We start from the raw sequence: 22,388 nt of genomic DNA, 5'->3' as shown, positions 1-22,388 counted from the left end.
GGACGTTACCTCACCAGGGAGGTTCAGATTTCTCTCAATCAGCAACTTCTTCACACAATCAGTGACTGTTTCACACCTGGAATACTCATGTGATGAAAGTACCGATCCACACCAATTATTTCTGCTAATCTGGTAAGAAAGGACAAAGCAGGATACACAACTGACTGGAGTGTCTTATAGGGATTGTTTATCTATGAAAAACTTGTCATTATTCACTACTTTTCATTTATCCGTGGAACACAAAAGGAGATGTTTTACTCAAAGTTCAAGATGCTCTTTTCCATCTAATGAAAGCAGACAGTGTCCAGATGCTGTCAAACTCTAAAATGACAACGCATTCTCACCCCAAGGCGTCACCTTTGACCATGCTTCAATATTTGACGCTTTAGGCGCCCTTTAGCGTCAGTTACATGACGCAATCCTATGGCGTCATCTAACTGACGCTAAAGGAAAGCGTCAGTTAGATGACGCGGTTAGGTTTAGGTGTGGGGTGGGGGTTGGGTTACACGCGATCCTAGGGCGTCATCTAACTGACGCTAAAGGGCGCCTAAAGCGTCAAATATTGAAGCATGGTCAAAATGCTGCCCAAGTCGTCAGTTAGGTGACGCCTTGGGGGTGAGAATGGGCTGAAAATGAACAAGCACACACCATAGGTACATAGTTCGAATGACTCCTTTACTATATCCTGGAGCAGGCCCGGTTCCAGAATCAAATTAGTGAGGATGCTCTAGTAAAGTGCAGAAGACATCACTTCTTTTACCAATAATTGGAATAGAATTTTAAAGATATTTTGCCTCGAATATTTTTTCTATTAATCTATTAGTCTACTACTACCTTTACACTGCTTTAATGTGTTACTGTTTTAACATGTCATATTTCTGTCCCGTGCAGAGTGAATCCAGCATTTATATATCACTTCCGAAACTTTACAATTGCTTACAATTTACAATTGCTCGTCTGCCCTCTTACCAGCATGAAAAAACAATAGTTTTATTTCAATGGATTATGCTGTAGCCTGGAACGCAACCTAAGACCACTCCCTTAAAATCATTAAAACGCTGTCAGTTCATTGCGATCGCACAAATTTGCTTTATAATCCACGAAGCTACCAACGATGCAGAATAAATTGCTTACATTGTGTCTACACTTTCTTTGTTAAAGGGATAGTTCACCCAAAAATGAAAATTAAGACATTAATGAATTACTCACCCCCATGCTGTACCAACCCCGTAAGGCCTTCGTTCGTCTTCGGAACACAGATGAAGATATTTTTGATTCAATTTGAGAGGTGGATCAATGCTACATAGACTGCCTAAGGGATCGATACTTGACAGCCCAGAAAGTCAATGAAAATGTTTAAATATTCCATGTGACTACAGTGGCTCAAGTATAAGTTTATCAAGCGACGAGAATACTTTTTGTGCGAAAAAACAAACAAAAATTTCCACGACAAATGTGCGAGAACCACGTTCTTATTCTACTACTGAAGATGGCAATTCTCGCGCATGTGTCGTGGAAATCTCTTGAACTCTCGTCTCAGGCCTACAAAGAAGAAATGGAGAAGTCGAATAAAGTCGTTATTTTTGTCTGTTGTTTTTTTGGCACAAAAAGTATTCTCATCGCTTGACAAACTAATACTTGAGCCACTGTAGTCACATGGAATATTTAAATATTTAAATATTTTCTTCATTGACTTTCTGGGCCGTCAAGTTTCGATCCCTTAGGCAGCCTATGTAGCAGTGATCCACCTCTCAAATTTAATCAAAAATATAAAAAAAAATATCTTCATTTGTGTTCCGAAGACAAACGTAGGTCTTACGGGGCTGGTACAGCATGGGGGTAAGTAATGATTTAATTTTCATTTTTGGGTGAACTAACCCTTTAATGAAAGGTTTTGCGAGCTTGCATTACTCAGTAAGTGGATTCTGACGCAAACACCTCCTAAACACCTCTGATTGGCCACTGCATTCAAGAGATCAACACAACTATGTCTGTTATTGGCTAAATTGCTCGCCGCTGCAAAGGCACTTTGTAAATAACTTACTTAAAAAAATAAACATTTGATGTTCTCCAGAGCGCAATCGTAAATATCAGACTGATCTCATTAAGTAGCGTGTGTATGACACGCCAATTCGTATTTCCATTTTTGGCGTGCTATTAAGATGCATAATCGCTTTTCAGCGTGTTTATGAACGGCGTTGACTTAACGTTATTATTGCATATATGACTTACCTCAACCTAACCGTTACTGGGGTTAATGGCATTTATGACTGTTCCCTTACCATCCCAGGAAAAAAAAAGATCGCTCCCCAGATGTAGATCTACATTTTGCTTCGTTTCGCGCGGACATTTGACGGCGTGTACAGACACGCGGAATCACTCGGACGTTAATGACGTAGACATACACGCATACACGCGGATAGCTCAAAATGCGTAGAGATAACATGCCACTTGACTCGAAAGTGGCGTGTATGTTTACGCAAAAGTCATGATGTCATGTTGGTAAATATACCAATACAGTATTACTGTATCAACTGAGGGTGCTCTTGCTTGCGTTTGAGGGTGCTTAGCACATTCTAGCACACCCGTAGAACCAGGCCGGGCTTTGAGAGCTGGCGATTTCCAGCAACACAAGCAACAGCATGCATGCAAATCCAGCGATGCAAGAAAGTTGAGATTTATGACTTTTGGGAGCGACAAGGCCCCATTCATGCTCCCAGAGACACACAATGCCAAAGTGACACGATCCCATTTATTTTCAATTGAGGGCTGGTGACTTCCGGCAACACGAGCGACAGTGACCGTTGACAACAGAACGCAAGCGTGTCAAGAATTTTTTTTTAGAAATGTTACATTTATGCAAATGAGCAGCGCATTTCCAAAAGACTGCCAATGGAACTCACATCATCGTCTCGAGTGAAGGCAAGGCAAGACAGAGTTCTGGAGCAATATCACTGCAATATGATTTAACTGTAACCACAGCCTACATGGACATAATAAAATGATGTGTGGAAAAGAAGGTGTAGGTAGTGTTCTGAGTTTTATTCATACATTGATAGTTTGTGTTGTTCATTAATTGATGCATGCAGTGAGCTGTTTAGCACTGCAGTTCATCTTACAGTTTCGCCTGCATTATGTTGATTATTAGGGAGTCGGTGTGACTGGGGCTCAAGTCGGTGCTTGGCAAAATGTCTTGTTTGAGATCAAGCGCAGATTTAGCTCATTTTCAAGTTGGCCACATGAATCGCCACACTGACCAACAGGTGCTTGGTTTGAAAGTGACTTGGTTTGACAAATGAAATGAGATTTGATAGCAATGATTGAAGGGAAACCCATTGAGTGGCTTTGGAAGATGTGGGGTATGGACCACTTTTATGGTGTTTTTTGGCAGCCCCTGGTAACAATATGCTTTCATTGTATATAAAAACAGCAGCAACATTTTGCCCAGCATCTCTTTTAGTGTTCCACAAAAAAAGAAAGAAAGAAAGAAAGAAAGTTGTATGGGATTGAAACAGGTAAAAAAAGAATTTCCAATTCTTCGTGAACTATTCCTTTAGCAAAACACTTCACTTAAAATATCATCAGCCACCAACCCCAAGTCTTATATCAACACTGCATTTCTCTTCTATTCCCTGAAACAAATGTCCAAATGAAATGGGCCATTTCCTCTGTCCAGATTACTCCTGACAAAACAAACACACAGACACAAACACAAGCAAACGAATACATAATGACCTGTTTGTGAGGTGGCAAAGAGTAAAATCAATGAGATGAGACATGTAGGACCTGGAAGATAAAACAACAAATTGACTTGGAAAAACACATTAATCTCATGTTCAGTGAAAGCAAACAGAAGCCCATCACCCTTGTTCATTTCCTTGGAGTGTGTTAGCAGTGGGTAACAGACTGCACAAATGCAATAAGATCTAGAACTCTTCCATCAAAAAGGCACGAATTATCTAATCATACTGAAGCAAATAAATCATCCATGCAGCATCAAAGCTGGACGATTCCCAACAGGTGATGTAATATGCTGAAGCAAAAAGAAGCCTTAATGCTTTCGTCCTTCCTGAAATCTATACAGTATCAGCATGACTACGGCTCGTATGAGATGTTCTGCAAGGTCTAGAAGAAAAATCCCCTGGTAATACTTTAGCAGATATTTCCCTTTCTCAGGTCGCCAGGCAACTGTGTCCTCATGATTCAGGTCCATGGTGAGAATAACACAATGAGGCAATGATCACAGATATGCTTCCTATATCTGGATCTTACACTGAGAATAACTAAATCCCAAAACATAACCCCTCCCCCCCAGATCATCAAAAAAATGCTACATTTAATGTTGGCCAGCTATGGTTTGTGTAATTAACACTTAGAGAACCATAAAAAAAATCTTTCACACATCTGCCTGTGAGACGTGCCATGTGATTACATAAAAAGACATGCAATGTGTTCCACTGTAATGATTTTCCTAAGAGCTCAAAGCCACAAAATCCTGAGCCAATCAACAAAAAATGAAGGGTGGTGGCTGGAGAACAATTCAGGCTTCCAGCTCCAACCGGGACTGGCTTAGGGCTGCACGTCACACTGGCTTTTTATAGAACGTGTACCACATTTCAGGACTGATACATTTTACATTATGTTGCATCAATTATGTACGTGCTCTATTCTCGACTTCATTCCTCAGTGCTGCTGTCACATTTTAATTAGGGAGACAAATCAAAGTGGTTATTAGAGTCTTTGTTTTAACATTTCTGTAAAATTGTACACCAGTAGACACCATATACAGTACATGTATATGATACATTCATATATACATACATACATGTATTACACATATATATTTTTAAAATATATTATATACAAAGATATATCTTAAAAAATGATGTGTATAGTGTGTGTGTGTGTGTGTGTGTAACATATTTTAAAAAAAAAATCACCATCAACGGCTGATGGGCGTTGTTTTAGGCACGACACGAAGATTCAACAAGAAACTGTTATTAAAAGTTTAAAACATAAAGCAGTTCAAACTTTAACTTTTTACCATAGCAGCAGTTGTTGGCCAACCTGTAAGTCTTAATCATTTAAAACATATTTTCATGTATAATTTCAGACATAATATTTTATTTTTATCAAGGACGTAAACAAATGCCTGCAGCACTGGCTTCAGTAGCCACATAGTTATGCTATTCCGTGTGTCAAACACATACAAACATTTCGGACCTGAATTTGTAATTGTGAACTCATTTTGTAAAAGTATTTTCCATGTATACTGACGTAATTTTTCGATTTGATCAAGTACGTAATAGTAGCCAATTAGTTTGATGCTATTTTCTGTGTATAAAGTTAAACAAATTATATGTAATTGCAACAGCAAACTTCAGCTGCTGTTATCAGTGTACAGTATGGTTTTAACACAGTTGCCACGTGCACCTGAGCATTGTTTCTGACTATGTCTATCCCTTTATGGCCACCATGTACCCATCCTCTGATGGCTACTTCCAGCAGGACTATGCACCATGTCTAAAAGCTTGAATCTTCAAGCTTCCTTCAATCCGTTGCGGAGACTAAGAGACTCTCTATATTTGTTATGGTGAAATCACAAAACCTAATGCACAAAAAAACAAGCTCCCTGCTTGATATACAACCACTAATAAACAATCGGTTCTGATGAGGAAAATAAACTATACCACTTCGAACCCAGAACCTCTGACACGCTTGGCAAAAGTTCTGCCAATGGACCATTAAAGTACAGTCAGATCTATGTATTTAATCACGTGAAAATTCTGACCACTCTTAACATATATTAGATCTCATTAAATGACAAATTAAACACAATGTACTTTTGTCTACTATGTAATGCGTCATGTCAGGCTCTGCATGAGTGGTATTTACGACAGTAACGTTAAATACATGTACTCCAAAGAGACTCTAGGGGTCGCTGTTTGACAAAAACGGAATTCCTGCATGCATATAATTTTGGTTTTGACATCCATACTATGGATTTCAATTTCCCCACCTTCTACAACCGGGATTTCACTGTGCCAGATAGAGGTGTGCGATACTGCTAGATTTGGTATCGATCCGATACCAAGTAAATACAGGGCCAGTATCGCCGATACCGATACCAATACCGATACTTTTTAATAATTAAAGTCCCCGTGAACCGGAAGTTGCAAACGATTTTTCTCCAGTGCTGTGACGTATTTCCAAGTGAAACGGAATATTGAACAGAGGGCAGGGTTTTACTCTAGCGCTCCTCCTCTCCATCTCTCGCTCATAGCAAACTAACGGTTTGAGGGGAGTGGTTAAGCGTTTCCCCACCCAAGCTGTGAAACCTACGTCATCAGAAAAAGAAACCGTTCCAGACCGGAAGTAACTTTTCAGATTTTGATTAAAGATTACCATGGTAAAACATTTTTTTAATATATTTTTACTTGCACGGATTAATTGTTCACCACAAGACTAGTAATATGCGCTAACAAAGTAAATAGGTTCAATTTTGATTTCACAGGGACTTTAAGGTGGATGCCTCTTCAACCTAAATCTAAATGAATTTTCATGACTTTTAATTTGTTTTTGTGATTTGCATTTTGGGTTATTAATCAGTTAAAATCAGTACCACAAAAGCTTTTGTTCAGAAACAACTTTTGGCTACTTCTATTTTATTTAAACAAAGTTACAAAATTATTACTTCACAAATATAAAAAATGTAAAAACAAATTCTCTTTTCAAGTAGCATGTAAACAAAAAATGTTTCTCTTCTTTAGTGCACTTCTATTCAGGATGTTTTTCTTAAATAAACAAAGTCACAAGTTCTCCGTCTCTGATTGTGCTGCTGTAGACTAGAAATGCGCGGCCGCGCGCGCCTGACTGGTGGTAGTCCTGGAGCGCGCTAGCTAGTGGTGAGTCACGTGACGGTACAACACAGGAGAGGGGGACGAGAGCAGCACTAGGATTACAGAGAGCTTGCTCTGCTCTGTGACAGCAGCAGCATTTTGACAAACACGGTCAGGTCGCAAAACGAGAGAAACTGAAACTTAAGTATCGATATTTTCGCGTTGGTATCGATCAATACCGATACCAACGTTGGTATCGATATTATCGATATTAGTATCGATCTGCCCACCTCTAGTGCCAGATAAACCGTTGCATCCTACAGTTCATGGCACATGTGTGAGGTTAAGCTTGAGCTCTAGGATTTAAAGGGAGAACACTGAAAATATGCGGCCGAGCTCTGCTAAGACTGTGTCTAGACCGGACAAAGAAACTAGAACATTATAATCTGTGATACAACACTGGATGCGACACAATGCTAAATGACACAACAAAACCCCAACAGAAAACGTATGCCTCACTCTATTTCTGACATACTCCAAGCTCTTGCACTACTTCTGTTATGAAGGACAAATCGACTTGCAATGGTCTGTCCTGTCCAGTGTAGACAGCTGTATGGTTTCACCCGGTTTAAACATGGTGTAACAGCGTCAGTATTTCAGATACTGGTGTGCTGATATTTGTGTGCGACCTTTAGTGGGGATGACAAAACCCATAACCATAATGACATATTAACAATTAGTTAATAATCATGTGCATCAAAAGGTAGTCATAACATAATGATACCTTTGTAAATCATTAGCTAATGATTAAAGCAGACAACTGGAAGTTGAAGTGCATAGATAGCGTTGACTAATTTTGCTAATTACCATTCATTGACACTAGTTAATAAATATGTTATTAGGGACTTAATTCATGAGGACACATTAATAGCAACTCATTTATTACTTAATCTATTAATCATATAGACTATTTATTAGTTGCTGATGCAGTAAAAATGAATTCATCATTTAGTTCATCATGAGTCATACTTTAACTCAAGATTATTTGTGCATTGTAAAGTAAATGTTTCTTCAAGAATGTGGTTTAAAAAACAATGACAAATATTTTTACCCTCTATATTAGAAATTTATATTTCCCTAAAAATGTGCGACATAAAAATATATATTTGTTCAAATATGAAGTTGCAAAATTTAGAAATGCGATTTTTAATACTTTACGTATATAAAAAAAAAATAATGTATGTGAAAGACAAAGTCATTCAGTCCTTTGGCTGAATTTCAAAAGCCTGATTGCTAATCACAGCCGAACCGTTGGACCTGAGCTTACCTGCAGCACAAGAAAAGCTTAATGCACATGATTACTGATGCCATGCCTTTCCACAGTCTCCCACAGAGAGGTGGCCTGATTGTCTAGAACAAGGAACAGAGTTGCTGAGACACAGCCTTCGGTTTGCACTGAATTCAAAATATCAGGGAGGGAGCAGAAATGGCTCCTCTTTCATGTAGTCAGGCTGCTAGATAGCTACAGTAGTGTTGTGGGGTAAGACTGTCAGTTATCCGTGTTCTCCCCCTGCTGTTTGCACATGGTATTTCAAAAGAAACGGCTTGGAAATAAGGAGCACCTTGGTGTTATATAACCGTTTTTGCTTGTTTTTTTTTTTTTGTTAATGCCATAATGAAAGCATCACGTGGTCTTTCCGTAATTAATATTAAAGAGGTGAAGACAGTTAGCCAGGAAAAGGATATGTGAGCTAAGCTTTAAAAAAATAATTAAAATACTGGAACATTGATGTCTGTGTGTAACAGATTACCCATCTATTCATAAAGGTATGCCTATTCTGAAAGCAGCAGGGGATTGAGAGCATCACGCTGCAGCGACACGGATGATTTTAAATTAACAGCGAGCTTTTGATGGTGTGCTATGGGCATTCCTAAAAGGTAACATAAAATGTTAAATAAATAGTATGACCAAAGGCAGATAGTAGCATCTCTGAATGAGTGTTACTGCGTTGGGCAATTAACATTCGTAGAGAGTATGCGTCTTTGAGGCACAGTGACCTTGGAGGCAGACAGAGAGAGAGCCGCCGAGAGAGAGAGAGAGAGAGCGAGAAGATAACGAGGCAGACCACAGACACGGAGCAGACCAAAGACATGGAGCAGAGGTGAATTTCAACATCAACTCAGTAAAGGCCAGCTGTGTAAGAAGGGAACAGAACAGTGACGATAAATTGGTGAAATTCTCCATTTGTCCTCCCACATTTTCTAAATATCAAGGCAATGAAAAGAAGAGTCCAGCTTCATTTGAGCAGTCATTAAAATTTTATAAACATTATGTACAAAATACTGCAATGGAACAAGTCAAGATAACTTAATTAGCCACGGATTACAGTCAGGCTATGTGAGCAAGCCCGAGACGTCGCTGAACTGTAGGTAGTCCTGTAGCAGTGTGGGGACGGGCAGCTGTTGGATAAAGGAGGTCTTAAACAGAGTATCGCTGCCCACCGATGCCTGCACTGCCAGCCTGCACAGATGAGTGAGGGCAGGGACTGATTCTGGAACCAAGAGCAAAGGGTTACTGGAAACTTATTGGACAAATAAATTCACTAATTAGCTTCATTTCACTTTACCAACAAAATAATGGTGAATGTCCAGTACATACACTCACCTAAAGGATTATTAGGAACACTTGTTCAATTTCTCATTAATTCAATTATCTAATCAACCAATCAAAGCATTTAGGGGTGTGGTTCTGGTCAAGACAATCTCCTGAACTCCAAACTGAATGTCAGAATGGGAAAAGAAAGGTGATTTAAGCAATTTTGAGAGTGGCATGGTTGTTGGTGCCAGACGGGCCAGTCTGAGTATTTCACAATCTGCTCAGTTGCTGGGATTTTCATGCACAACCATTTCTATGGTTTACAAAAAATGGTGTGAAAAGGGAAAAACATCCAGTATGGGGCAGTCCTGTGGGTGAAAATGCCTTGTTGTTGATAGAGGTCAAAGGAGAATGGGCCGACTGATTCAAGCTGATAGAAGAGCAACTTTGACTGAAATAACCACTCTTTACAACCGAGGTATGCAGCAAAGCATTTGTGAAGCCACAACACGCACAACCTTCAGGCGGATGGGCTACAACAGCAGAAGACCCCACCAGGTACCACGTGACTCATCTCCACTACAAAAAGGAAAAAGAGGCTACAATTTGCAAGAGCTCACCAAAATTGGACAGTTGAAGACTGGAAGATTTCAAAAACGTTGCCTGGTCTGATGAGTCTCGATTTCTGTTGAGACGTTCAGATGGTAGAGAAAGAATTTGGCGTAAAAAGAATGAGAACATGCTTTAGGCCCCTTAGTGCCAATTGGGCATTGTTTAAATGCCACGGCCTACCTGAGCATTGTTTCTGACCATGTCCATCCCTTTATGGCCACCATGTACCCATCCTCTGATGGCTACTTCCAGCAGGATAATGCACCATGTCACAAAGCGTGAATCATTTTCAATTGGTTTCTTGAACATGACGATGAGTTCACTGTACTACAAGTTCAATGGCCCCACAGTCACCAGATCTCAACCCAATAGAGCATCTTTGAGATGTGGTGGAACGGGAGCTTCGTGCCCTGGATGTGCATCCCAAATCTCCATCAACTACAGGATGTTATCCTATCAATATAGGCCAACATTTCTAAAGAATGCTTTCAGCACCTCGTTGAATCAATGCCACATAGAATTAAGGCAGTTGTGAAGGTCAAACACAGTATTAGTATGGTGTTCCTAATAATTCTTTAGGTGAGTGTATATGCAATGTATTGTTGAAAAACCTTTATTGTTGATAAGTCATAAAACCTACACATACTATACACATGTGAAAAGTTCATACCGAAATGTTTCCGTGGCGTCCAGGTGCCATCTGTTCGACGGTGAGAGAGAATCTGAAGCATTGCTGAGGGTAGAGTCTTCCAATTAACGAACTCCAGAAAGAAATTAAGCACTCTGTTCTCACCTTCCTCAAGCCTGCACCCAATTAGACCATAACAGGCAGAAGAGAAGAGCTTAACACAGTGGTTTTGAACTCTAAAATACTTTTGAACTCTAAACTTTTCAAAATAAAAAAGACAACAATCGCAATTATTGCTTACATTTTGTCCTGTAGGAGCAGCATGGGGTCCATTCCTGCTTTGAGCAGCAGGGGGAGCCAAAAAGAGGCACTCTGCAGCTCCGCAAGGGCTCTATTGGCCAGCTCTCCGAGTCGGTCACCCTGAGGGAGCCCAGCGTGCTCCAGGATCAAGGGCAGGTGCTCTGGTACATGGCCTTGTAACGCAAAGGCATAAATGCCCATGCTCACATGTGCCCCTGCTGCCAAGAGCATCAGCGTGATCTCACGAGTCTGGTGACACTCGCTGTCCAAACTGAGAGACAAATGGGGGTTGAAGTCATACTGTCCAACTGATTGTGTTTAAAATGAAAAGCAGGACATGAGTGTCATACTTCCAAGAGTTGCACCACAGAGCCATGTCTAAAGGGCAGCTGTATCCAAACTGTCGACAGCTCTGGGCGTCTGGACTGTAGCCCTTCTTTAGCAAGACCCGAAGGCTGTCCGCTTGTCCGCTAAGTACTGCCAAGTAAACTGGACTGACCTTTCCTTCTCCCCGGTCACATTCTCGCTTTGTTACCGGAATCAGCTTCTCTAAAATACTACACAGAGAGACAAGAGATGAGCGGCCAAATTAATCCAGTGTGGCAAAAACGATTTCATAAAAGGCCAAAGTGACGCTCTCATTTAAAAAGTACAAAAGGTTAGCTTTCCAATGTTATTTATATTATACTAAGTAAATGTCACATTGTGGATTGTTTTTTTTTAAAATGAGGTCTCCATACGCTGTAAACAGACACCGTATGTAATTGACCAAAGCTGCCGTACCTTAGCCGACTAAACTGGGCCGCAGCATGGATGGGTAGCTGCCAGCAGTCCTCATTGCAGTACAGGTTAGGGTCAGCTCCATGGGCCAGTAAAACCTCCACACACCGTACGTGGCCCTCCTGAGCGGCAATGAGCAGCGGTGTGGCCAGATCGTTTGCTTGGCAGTTCACATTTGCCCCTGAAAACGACAACCTGTGCTTAGGCACACTTCCTGATTTAGCTGAGTCACAATCCTGGGTCAACATATTTTGTTGTTCTGAAAATGTAATCATAACCATAACCATCTCCCCATCTCTAAACCTATCTAGTTATCCCTAAAATCAGAGGAAAATGATAGGTGAATAACATTGATGTAGAAGCACCAAACCCTTAGCCTGATATTATCATACTCATATTCTAGTCAGAATGCAAGTCTGATACTGCTCCATTGGGCTGTGATTATGAGGCATTTCAACCGAACCAGGAAAGAAAATGCCCCTGCACTCAACTGGATCAACAAATGTCTTGATCGCGGTTCTCTGTTCCTCTTTTTTTTAAATGAATGCGCTGTCTACATCTTCTAAGAGTAGATAGCTGAATCTACACATCTAAATTGTCCAGAGGCAGCCAATCTTTGTTGTAAACGAATTTAACCCAAGCGCACTTTGGTGACGAGGATGATTACTTTGTTGATCAGCTATCCATCATAGTATAAACCCCGCCCTGACAATTTGAACAGCTTTGGTTCGGGCATACTTGCTTTACGGTTAAATCCAGACCAAACTTCCCACCCTCAAATGTTGTGGGCGGGGCTAAATTTGGCTGTCATCCAGCCTACCAAACCCTGGTTGTAAGCCTAAACCTGACAAACTTCTCCCTCCAATCTGACTGGTTGAGCCAAGAACATGTATTTTGGTGAAAACAGGTTCTACTGCTATGTTGTTTCAGGAATAACAAAGATGTTACTCAAGGGCCGTGTTGTGCTTGGTGTGGCTTTCTTTTTTTAATGTCTATTTAATAACCATTTAAAGCTGCAGTCCGGCATTTGTCCTCTTTGTCGACTCATCTCTGTTCGAAATCTGCAATTGCAGTCATTCGTGGAATTATCAACTTTACGCGAGTTGTACTTCCACGCCCACAACACGACACAGCTTGACGGATGTCTTGAGGAAGAGCATGCCACAATGCTAAAAGACCCGAGTCCCATGGTTACCACTTACCAGACTATTGAAAATGCCAAATATGATACAGCCCCACCTAAGATATTTTTCACCAGCCACTACTGGTTTGGTTGCAGTCTCTTTTTTTTTCTGTAGCCACTCGGGAGTCTTTTGCATTTTACAGTGGGTGAAATGGTTGTCAATCTGTTGTGATCCTTTCTGGATCCGCCATCAAATTGATAAGTTTAATTATATCAAGTGCTGTGAGAAAAGCTTATAAATCCCCACCTCCAACATCCTCACACGCAATATAGCTTATACTAGCCAAGACTCAAGTGTACAAATGTGACGTAATGACGCAAAGACATGCTTGAGTCCCCCGCGGAATTCCACCAGTACTACTGTACTGGGATTAAAAACATTACTACAAGCTTACCGCTTTGAATCAAGCTAAGGCAAGCAGATAGATTTGAACACTGGCTGGTAATGTATTTTCTCAAATATGTATGTTGGATCATTTTTAAACCAAAAAAGCTACAGACTGCATCTTTAAGTTGAATAAGCGTATTCACCATAACGAAAAATATAGTTCATGTCAAGTTCTAAGAAAAATTCAGTAAGAATGTACTCTTTAATGTTGGTTTCAAATGATTTTATGAACTTCTATATGATTTAAGATAATTCGATGACTATAAAATGCCAAGTAAAACAATTTCCCAACACATTTTACAAAACATGGTAAATAAGTTGGCAATTAAGATTAGTTAATTGTGATTTACTGTCAGCCAAAAGTTTCATGTAAACAAAATCCACCCATGAATAAAATAACCAATGAAGAGAATAAGAACAATAAACAAATATAAATAATCATAGGCAGAGAGCGTGTATGGCTGGTCAAGGCTTAGCCTTCCCCTGGCCAAGGATTTGAGACTTCTCTGTCTGTTGCTGCTTTTGATAGACCAGTTTGATATTTGCTAACAGCGATGATGGGTTTTGTGAGCAGAGTCTATCAGGTGACAAAAAATAACAGTTCTGCAGTAGCAGGGAGCCACAGAATAAAAGAAAGGGTTTATATCCCTCAGAATAGAGATATAAACTCAAAATCGCAAGTTATAAAGTCAGAATTTGGAGGTATTCAACTTTCAACTGTGACAAAAATGTCAGAATTGTGAGAAAAAGAAAAAAAAGTTATAGTTTAAATGTTACCCATGTAAAATATTATTTTAATGCTGGAACTGTGGTGCTAACACAACAATAATAAAATGATAGTATTCTATAAAAATACCAACTTTTATTGCGTTACCAATATGCTGACATAATCTAAAATAGAAATGTTTTGTAATATTATAAATCTTCTATCTTTACTTTCACTTTTAATCAATTAAATGCATCCTTGCTGAATGAAAGTATAAAGTTATTTTTTTTAAATAATTAATAAGCAGTAAAGCAAGCAGCCAAACTTTTAATGAGGCTTTTTTTCCCACTATGAAGACAAATTTTTGACATGATACTTTTTTTTTTAACTTGGACACCACTCCCTCACCTCACAAAATGTGTGAAAATGAATTTTAATTAAGAAACTAAATATGTGCTCAACGTAATGGACTGTATTCAAGTCTCTGTATGTCGATATTAAATTTTTACTGCCATCATAAATACATTCACAGATCTGAATATTTTCTCTTTTTTTTAAAAAATTTTTTTACCCTTACATCAAACTGCTTATCTGTCTCAGGAGTATGCGTCACTGTAAATAGCATGGTGGATACAATAGTGATAGCACTAATGTTGCAAGAGTTGATACTGAACATTGACTAAAGCATTTATTGTACAAAAAGAGAAGCACATGACTGGCTACATGCAGTTTATACTTCATACAGGATTAATCATTAACGAAGTGTTCTCACCGGCATTTGCAAGAATCTCCAAGCATTGGTGATGTCCATATTGTGCAGCAACAAATAATGGTGTGATCCCATAGTCATCCACTGCCTCCAGAGAGCACATGCTCACTAGGAACCTCGCAATCTCAGTATGGCCCTGGAAGTGTTATTTACAGATATTTATTTATTCAACTTCTTGATGAAAGATTTTGATAACTGCCTCAGACGTACGATTTAAAAGCTTGCTTGATTAAATTAAAACACACACAATGGCTGTGGGCTTTCATTTTTTTAAGTTTAATTAAACATTTAGCCAAGAAGTATAAAACTTATTAATAAAAGAGTAATAACAGGCAACATAACTAATAATTTGATTAATGTTTTAAATAGGTAGTTGTTTTTTTTAATAACAATTTGCTCATAAGCCCTTACACTTAACGGTCAGTAAGAAGAGAGGCAGAACTTATATATAAGGTAGACGAATGTAGTATTTGTGCAAATTTCAAAGTTTCTAAAACATAAAAGCTTCAAAAATCATAAATTAGAATTGTAGTTTAAAGCTATAACCTTGTAAACAGCTTGATGGAGACAAGACCAGCCTGACACAGAGCGAGTCCCATTGACTTCTGCTCCACATCGCACTAGCAGCTCCACAACACTTTTGTACCCACCATCTACAGCTAGAGAAATAAATAAATAAATATGTATGTGTGTTATTCGGTCTACGTCATCAATGTTGACATAGAAACCACGACAAGGGTTAGGGTTACTGACTGTCAGAAAACATGAAGGAAATGAGACAGGGGTTAAACTTTCAGCCAACTTTCCACAGCAAAGTCTGTTAACGTTACCTCACATATGGTTAGCTGTAAGCAGTGGCTGAAACTGCTCTTTCAAATAGAAAAAGCTGCCCTAAAATATGGGATTAATACGATATTGTCCATTGTGGGCTTAAGTTAGCCAGATCCCCAAAACATAGTTTATACCAACACAGAATTTTCAGGCATTATCAGACATCAGTATCATGCAATAATATCAATTAGGCTAACGTTAGTCCCTCAACTCAAATCTGCGTGGAGCTAGCAGGACAGTTGTCATGTCAACAATAAGGCCGTGGTTAGCTACTTCCGGTGTTTGCTAATAAGGTCTATAACAAGACTCCAAAGACAGAAAATACACATGGTAAACATGATCCGAGATGACCTGTGATCCTAGGTACTTTTGGGTTTACCTGCAAAGAGGGGACAGGAGAGCTCATTGGTTGTCCTGTTAATGTCCGCACCACCTTTGATCAGCCACTTCACTGCCCGGAGGTGTCCATTCCTCGAAGCAAAGTAAACCGGAGTCTCTGAGTTATGGGTCAAAGTGTTGACATAATCCTCACAATTCACTAAAAGAGGAACATTGATGTACAATTAATGACCTGCACATTAAAGAAAACATATCTTGAACAGTACTGTGTCAAAAGAGCTCTCGTTGTTAGTTGGTCTTCAGGGGACAGTTCTTGTAACTAAATCTAAATTATGTGCATATTTAAATCACATGAATGAGATTTGAAAGCTACCTTGCCATAAAAAAACAGTACTTAAACCAGCACTGGAAGCTGAAAACTAACTGAAACTATTGTTTTGTCTTTGGATTATGTGTGTAATTCTTGCCATCATCAACCATTTGTCATGGTTTTTGCCACCAAAATACTAAATGTAGGCGAATGGTATGTTCTGGCAATATTTGAAAACTACTAGAATGGAATTTCTATGTGGGTTGACAAAGAAAACAAGTTGACAAAAAGATTGAATCCAAGATTGGGTGAAAATATGGTATAATGAGTGATTTATAAGGTTTTTTTTTTTTTATGGGCCGGTCATTTTTGACTGGGAACACCAGAGGTGTTACAGGGTTTTGAACACCACATGAGGGTTAAGAAAAATATCTGTATAAAGTAAAAAAACTAGCCTTCGGCCAAACGACCACACGGATTTGACTTAAACCCAAAGAGCAACTTGAATATTATACTTTTTTTTGTTTTACACAAACGCATCGCTTCACTTCAGAAGGCATTTATTAACCCCCCATAGTGTGGAGCACTTTTATCATGGATAGATGCACCTTTATGGACTTTCAAAACAGAACAACCATTGTCATATACACCTATAATGGCTTAAGAGTGAGTATAGAAATCTATACTATATAAGGCTAATTTTAATTTTTTGGTTGAACTATCCCTTTTAAGGTATAGTTTACCCAAAAATTATATTTGTCATCACTTCCTCACCCTCATGTTGTTCCAAACCTTTGGTTTCTTTATTCTGCTGAACAGATAATAAGATATTCAAAAAATATATATATATACTGATAAAATATATGCATAACCATGCTGCCAGTAATGTACTGTAAAAATCCAAGAACACCGTTAACAGAGAAATTGTATCAAAGATGCACACACACAGGAAATGACTAACGTGAATGGATTGATTGATTCCTAGTTTAATTTTGTTATGAATAAACAAATGTGCGATCTATGAAGCAAAACCCTTACAATAAAAGATTAAATGTTATAATGTTCAAGTCTTTGCTCTGAAAAAGAAAGATGCACACAGGACTAATATGACCATATTGATTGATTTGAAATTTCACAAGGTTTAATTTATACACATTATTTTATACATATTTACAACATATAAAAAAAAATCTTTAGAACAGTCCTTAGTATGCAAGTTAACAGTTAATGTTAAGCTCTTACCGGGTGCATGGAGGAGTAGCCGCACACACTCCGCTGATCCAGCCGCCGCGGCTTCATGCAGGGCGTTCCAGCCCCGGTTATCTTTAACGTCCACCGCGAAACCTCTATGGATGAGCTTCTGCACCCGCCGACCATTCCCCTCCCGGGCTGCCAGCGCGACGGCGGAACAGGTGTCTCCATAGCACTCCGTGAAGTCCATCGACTTTTCCCTCCGCACACTAACGTTACCCCTCAAACATTACTGAAATAGTTCATGCTAACGTTATATCACTTACACAAAGTGGCTCTCAACCGAGTGCACGTTGACAGTTCCAGGTCTTGAATTACACCTACCTTATACTGCAGTGCCACAGGTTAAATCTATAGACGAATCCGACGAGCGTTCTGTGTAGGCTGCCATCTTGTGGCGACGCCATTACTGAGCTGTTACACAGGCATATAGACATATGCACCGGTATGTAAACAAACCTCGGTGATAACGCGAACTCACCCTCGATGACAGCTACAGCCAGGCAGAATGACTTGTTGGTTTGATCTGTGACTGCAGTGGCCTCCAGTTACAGATGAAGGTACAAACGATCTTACAGATTAACGTTATTTATGAAAATAGCTTGGCAAGCTAGCTAGGCTAACGTTTGCTAACGAGGAAACTATAAAAAGATCTGTCCATTTGGCAACAATAAATAAATAAATGAATGAAATCAAATAAACAAATTCATGTTTTTCATTTGTGTCCATTATTTATGTCATTTTCATATTGCAACAGGCAAGGGTAAGGTAACGTTACAGCTAGAAAGTATACATAATATCGACCAATTAGTGTTTTTAAACCATGGAAAGAGGTCAATATAACAGCAGGTAAACAATTATGTCACATAACGTTACATTTAGCTCAGGAAAGCCATTTAATGACCATAGCATGTTAATTGAATAGAAAAAATAGCAAGAGAAGAGATTTTGCTGATCACTATATGACATATTTATTATATTTTTTTTACTTATGTCATTAAATAATTGTTATTATACGCGAATGTCCACGTCTTGTACTCGCCCAGGAAATCTGTAAACCGTACGGCACCAGACAGGGGCAGTCCACCCGGGGTATTCACAGTGTTTTCTCTTCAAAATCGAAATTTTACTGCCACCATTGAAACAATTTATAACGGAAACTGTTTACCCACTCGACATTATAGGGATAACGTTGTAACGTTAGTGACAGTCGTAAATCGCGAGCTGTTTATTCCAGTGGACGCAAGTTGCAACTAAAACAATAGGAGGCAATGGCGCAACGCTACCCAGCAACAGCTCAGTAATGGCGCCCCGCTTACTTCCGGTAGTTTCGCCGGATTCGTCTATATAACAGTGAAGTCAAGTGCACACTAGGTTAACGTTACATGATAAGCAGGGCAGATATCGGTGCTTTGATTGCAAAATAACGATTTAACCACTTCAAGTATGCTAGTAGTCTAGTTTATCTCCCCACTTTGAATCTTTAAGATGTCCACAAGACAACAAAAAGATAAGTGAAATCATTTTGCGGTTCTAAACATCTGTAAACTTATAAATTAATAATGACTGATTCCACAAGCCAGACCGGATAAATTTAACTTCCGGCGATGCTGTTTTCTGATTGGCTTTCAGGGCTCCGGCTAGAACAGACGGTTGTTACATTGCGTTCCGTCTATAACTAAACCGAAACCAGACACCTCCTTAAAACAGAAAGGGAGATATTATTCAATAAATGACAGTATCTAGCAACGTCATTATTCAAATATTTAACTAGCTAATATCTAACTAGAGGAATGAGGATGAAACGCTGATCCATTAATTTTTCCAATGTGAAAAACCCCAAAACTTCTGGAATAGGTTATATCTTCATTGGCAAGCAGCTTGATTCTTCCAAATCCTTTCAATTAAAGGATATAATTTGTTACTATAAAGAAGATAAAGCTAGTACTTCAATTAGTTACATTGTTCTTTTTTTTTTTTTGGGACAAATTTTATTCACAAGCAAAAATTCTCTAAATCGCAGCCTACTTTACTTTACTTTACTTGATATAATTTGGTTCATGTCGAAGTTCAATATGTTCTATGCTTTATACCTGCTTGTTATTTGATCCATACTAAAAAAAAAAAAAAAAATCTAACTAGATATATATAATTAAATAACATGACAGCAACATATAAAACAAAGGCGATGCAAAGTGAACAAGCTGTTAGAAAACCTACAAATTTCATTTTAATTTGTATAAAAGTAACTAATTAAAATAAAGGAATAGATGAATGAATCTGCAGTGAGCTGCAGTGAAGAAATTAAATCATGTACAAAAATGAGTAATTTTAAAAGACTATTTAAATTGAAGATATTAAAGGGATACGAAAAGGACTCGAGAGTTTAGTATTGGACACAGGTTAGGCCTACTAGGTCTACATATTAAGTTTACTATGAAGGTGTTATTAATTGATTTGCTACAGACAGATGGAAATGAATGAGAAGAATTTGTTTGTATTCAGCTAAAGGTTAAAAATAAATAAATAAATAAATAAATAAATAAATAAATAAATAAATAAATAGAAAGGGTAGGACCATAGACTGTAAAAAATATGGACAAAGCACGTAGGACTTGAAAAGTTTGTTTTTACATGTTCAAAATAAAGTATAAAAAACAAAAAAACTAATTATTTCGTTATTTTATTTAGTATTGTATTTTTTTTTTACAGCTCTACATATTTTAAAATTATAGGTTAATGGATCAATAATCCATCACAACAGCTATTGTTACTAGCTAAAAATTAAAAAATGACTACTACAGTACTGTAATATTTTTTGTAATTGGGTCATTCCTGGTATGCGGTGACTTTTCCTGTCCCAATGATTTATATAGTCATATTTTCTCTAAAATGAGTCACATATTTATAATAAATGGCTTAAATTGTAGATTTAAGTATTCTTTACAATTTAAACAGAGATACTAGACATTAAAAATACTATTTTGTAATTTACACCATTTTTATTGATGTATGCATTCAATTATTTCATGTCCTCATGTGCACAGTAATCAGCTTTTAAAAAAAAATATAAACCAAGAAATGACAAAAACTTCAAAATATTTTTTAATTATGTTATAGACTAGGCTAAATTGCATCTAATCATATAAATCATGTGAAAATATAGGTCTTTTTCTTAAAATTTTAAGTTTTAAATTACTGCGTCCCTGAAGTCATCTTCCACCCTGTTAGTATGTACTTTTTTGCCTTCCAAATCCGATTGCAATTTCATTGAGTCCATTTTCAAGAAGTGATTTAATTTCTTTTACTTGCTGGAATTCAACTGTACAAACTGAGGTAAGCTTTAACTCTCACTCCTTTTTTTTTTTTTTTTTAGTTTTTGAGATGTTATCCTGCTTGTCCCACCCTTAAAGTTCCACCCTGTTCGGCTTTGTTATGAAGAATGTTTGTCCTATCAAAAAAATGTAAAAACAAATCTGACATAGTTATAAAAGTTCTGTTAATTTGTAGAAGTTTAGCTAGCTAAATGTTGATCACTAAAAGAGCTATGGCTAACTTTGCTCAGAATTTTCCACCCTGTTAGGTTCCACCCTGTTAGGTCTATAAACCTAACAGGGTGGAAATTCTAATAGAATAATTAGTATTTAATGCATATAGCAAGTTCTATGTATGTATACATACACATATCTATATCTATATCGATATCTATATCCTAATATATATATATATATATATATATATATATATATATATATATATATATATATCAAAGATTGTTATATAAAGGTTATTTATATAGTATACCATCCTATGCTGAGATGGTTCTTTCCATTAGAGTTTAAAGTTCTTTTCCCCTGCCTTTTTGCTTTTCTTTTTATTTTGTTTGTTAATCTAGTAAGTTGATGTAGCCAAAACACCACAAAGGGCATCACTGTCCATTACTGTTCCTTCTTGTGATGAATTTTGTATTTGTTTGTTAATCTAGTTAATTCAAATGAATAATATCATCTATATTTTTAATCAAATATAAATAAATAAAAATGTAATTTATTATGTCTGTCTTATCTAATTTGTAAATATTTCTCTAGCCATCTGAAGAGAGAATTGTTTTGTTTTGCCCCCATGATTGATTATGATGAGGAACCACAGATATTTTTTTGTGTCCCTCCCCCAAAGAAAATTTGGATTTTTTTATTGTTTTGAAACAATATGTTATAGGTGCAGTTCCACACATTATCAATGGTAAACCAGGACAATGACAAAAGGCTCATCCACTGAACACTGGTGTTCCACCCTGTTATACTCCGTTCCACCCTGTTATGCTCCTTTCCACCCAGTTAGACAAGTCATTTTAAATAATAATTTGACAGCAACATTAAATTTTTGGCATACTTTTGTCTTATTTTGTGAGGTAAGGAGCACTAACAGCATATATATATATATATATATATATATATATATATGTTTTTGAGCCATTTTTTATTGTTATTTACCATCCTATTTGCAAAGATGGGCACAAAAAGTACCAGTTTTTAATAATCAAGACATATTCTCTTCATCAAAAATTGTTTTGCTTGTTTCAAGAAGAAAAAAAAATCTAAGATGGCATAAGGGACATACTATCCAAGAAAAGCTCATTATTGTTTAACATTTACATTATTAACATGTTGTGATAACTATGTATATGTCCCTAACAGGGTGGAATATTTTCATGGGCATGTCTGAACAATCTACCCATAATTATTATTTTCAGAGTCCCTGAGCTTGACCAATATGTATACCTTATAGTTAAACATGTCAATATTTTGGTAGAATGCTATAAAACATGAAAATCATCTCCTTTTTTTCCCAACACT

General features: G+C 37.7%; 1 protein-coding gene across 2 annotated transcripts; it reads right to left on the bottom strand.

The window, feature by feature from the left end:
• Nucleotides 1-9,135: 9,135 nt before the first annotated feature.
• Nucleotides 9,136-19,245, bottom strand: asb3 (ankyrin repeat and SOCS box containing 3). Of its 2 annotated transcripts, XM_039661415.2 has the most exons (11): nucleotides 18,881-19,245; nucleotides 17,857-17,888; nucleotides 17,524-17,764; nucleotides 16,012-16,170; nucleotides 15,348-15,460; nucleotides 14,805-14,937; nucleotides 11,759-11,936; nucleotides 11,326-11,532; nucleotides 10,977-11,246; nucleotides 10,718-10,851; nucleotides 9,136-9,391 (listed from the first exon to the last, which is right to left on the bottom strand). In XM_039661415.2, exons 3-11 carry the CDS (start codon nucleotides 17,720-17,722, stop codon nucleotides 9,234-9,236), a joined length of 1,551 nt encoding a protein of 516 aa, XP_039517349.2. In that variant the 5' UTR covers nucleotides 17,723-17,764; nucleotides 17,857-17,888; nucleotides 18,881-19,245; the 3' UTR covers nucleotides 9,136-9,233. The 2 variants fall into 2 exon arrangements, with proteins under 2 accessions (XP_039517349.2, XP_088978235.1); XM_089122109.1 differs by lacking the exon at nucleotides 18,881-19,245 and having other exon boundaries at nucleotides 17,524-17,882.
• Nucleotides 19,246-22,388: the final 3,143 nt, after the last annotated feature.

Source organism: Pimephales promelas, chromosome 17 (genome assembly GCF_988280905.1).
Source record: "Pimephales promelas chromosome 17, fPimPro1.hap1.1, whole genome shotgun sequence".
Lineage (NCBI taxonomy): Eukaryota > Metazoa > Chordata > Actinopteri > Cypriniformes > Leuciscidae > Pimephales > Pimephales promelas.
This window is presented reverse-complemented; position numbering and strand designations above follow the sequence as displayed.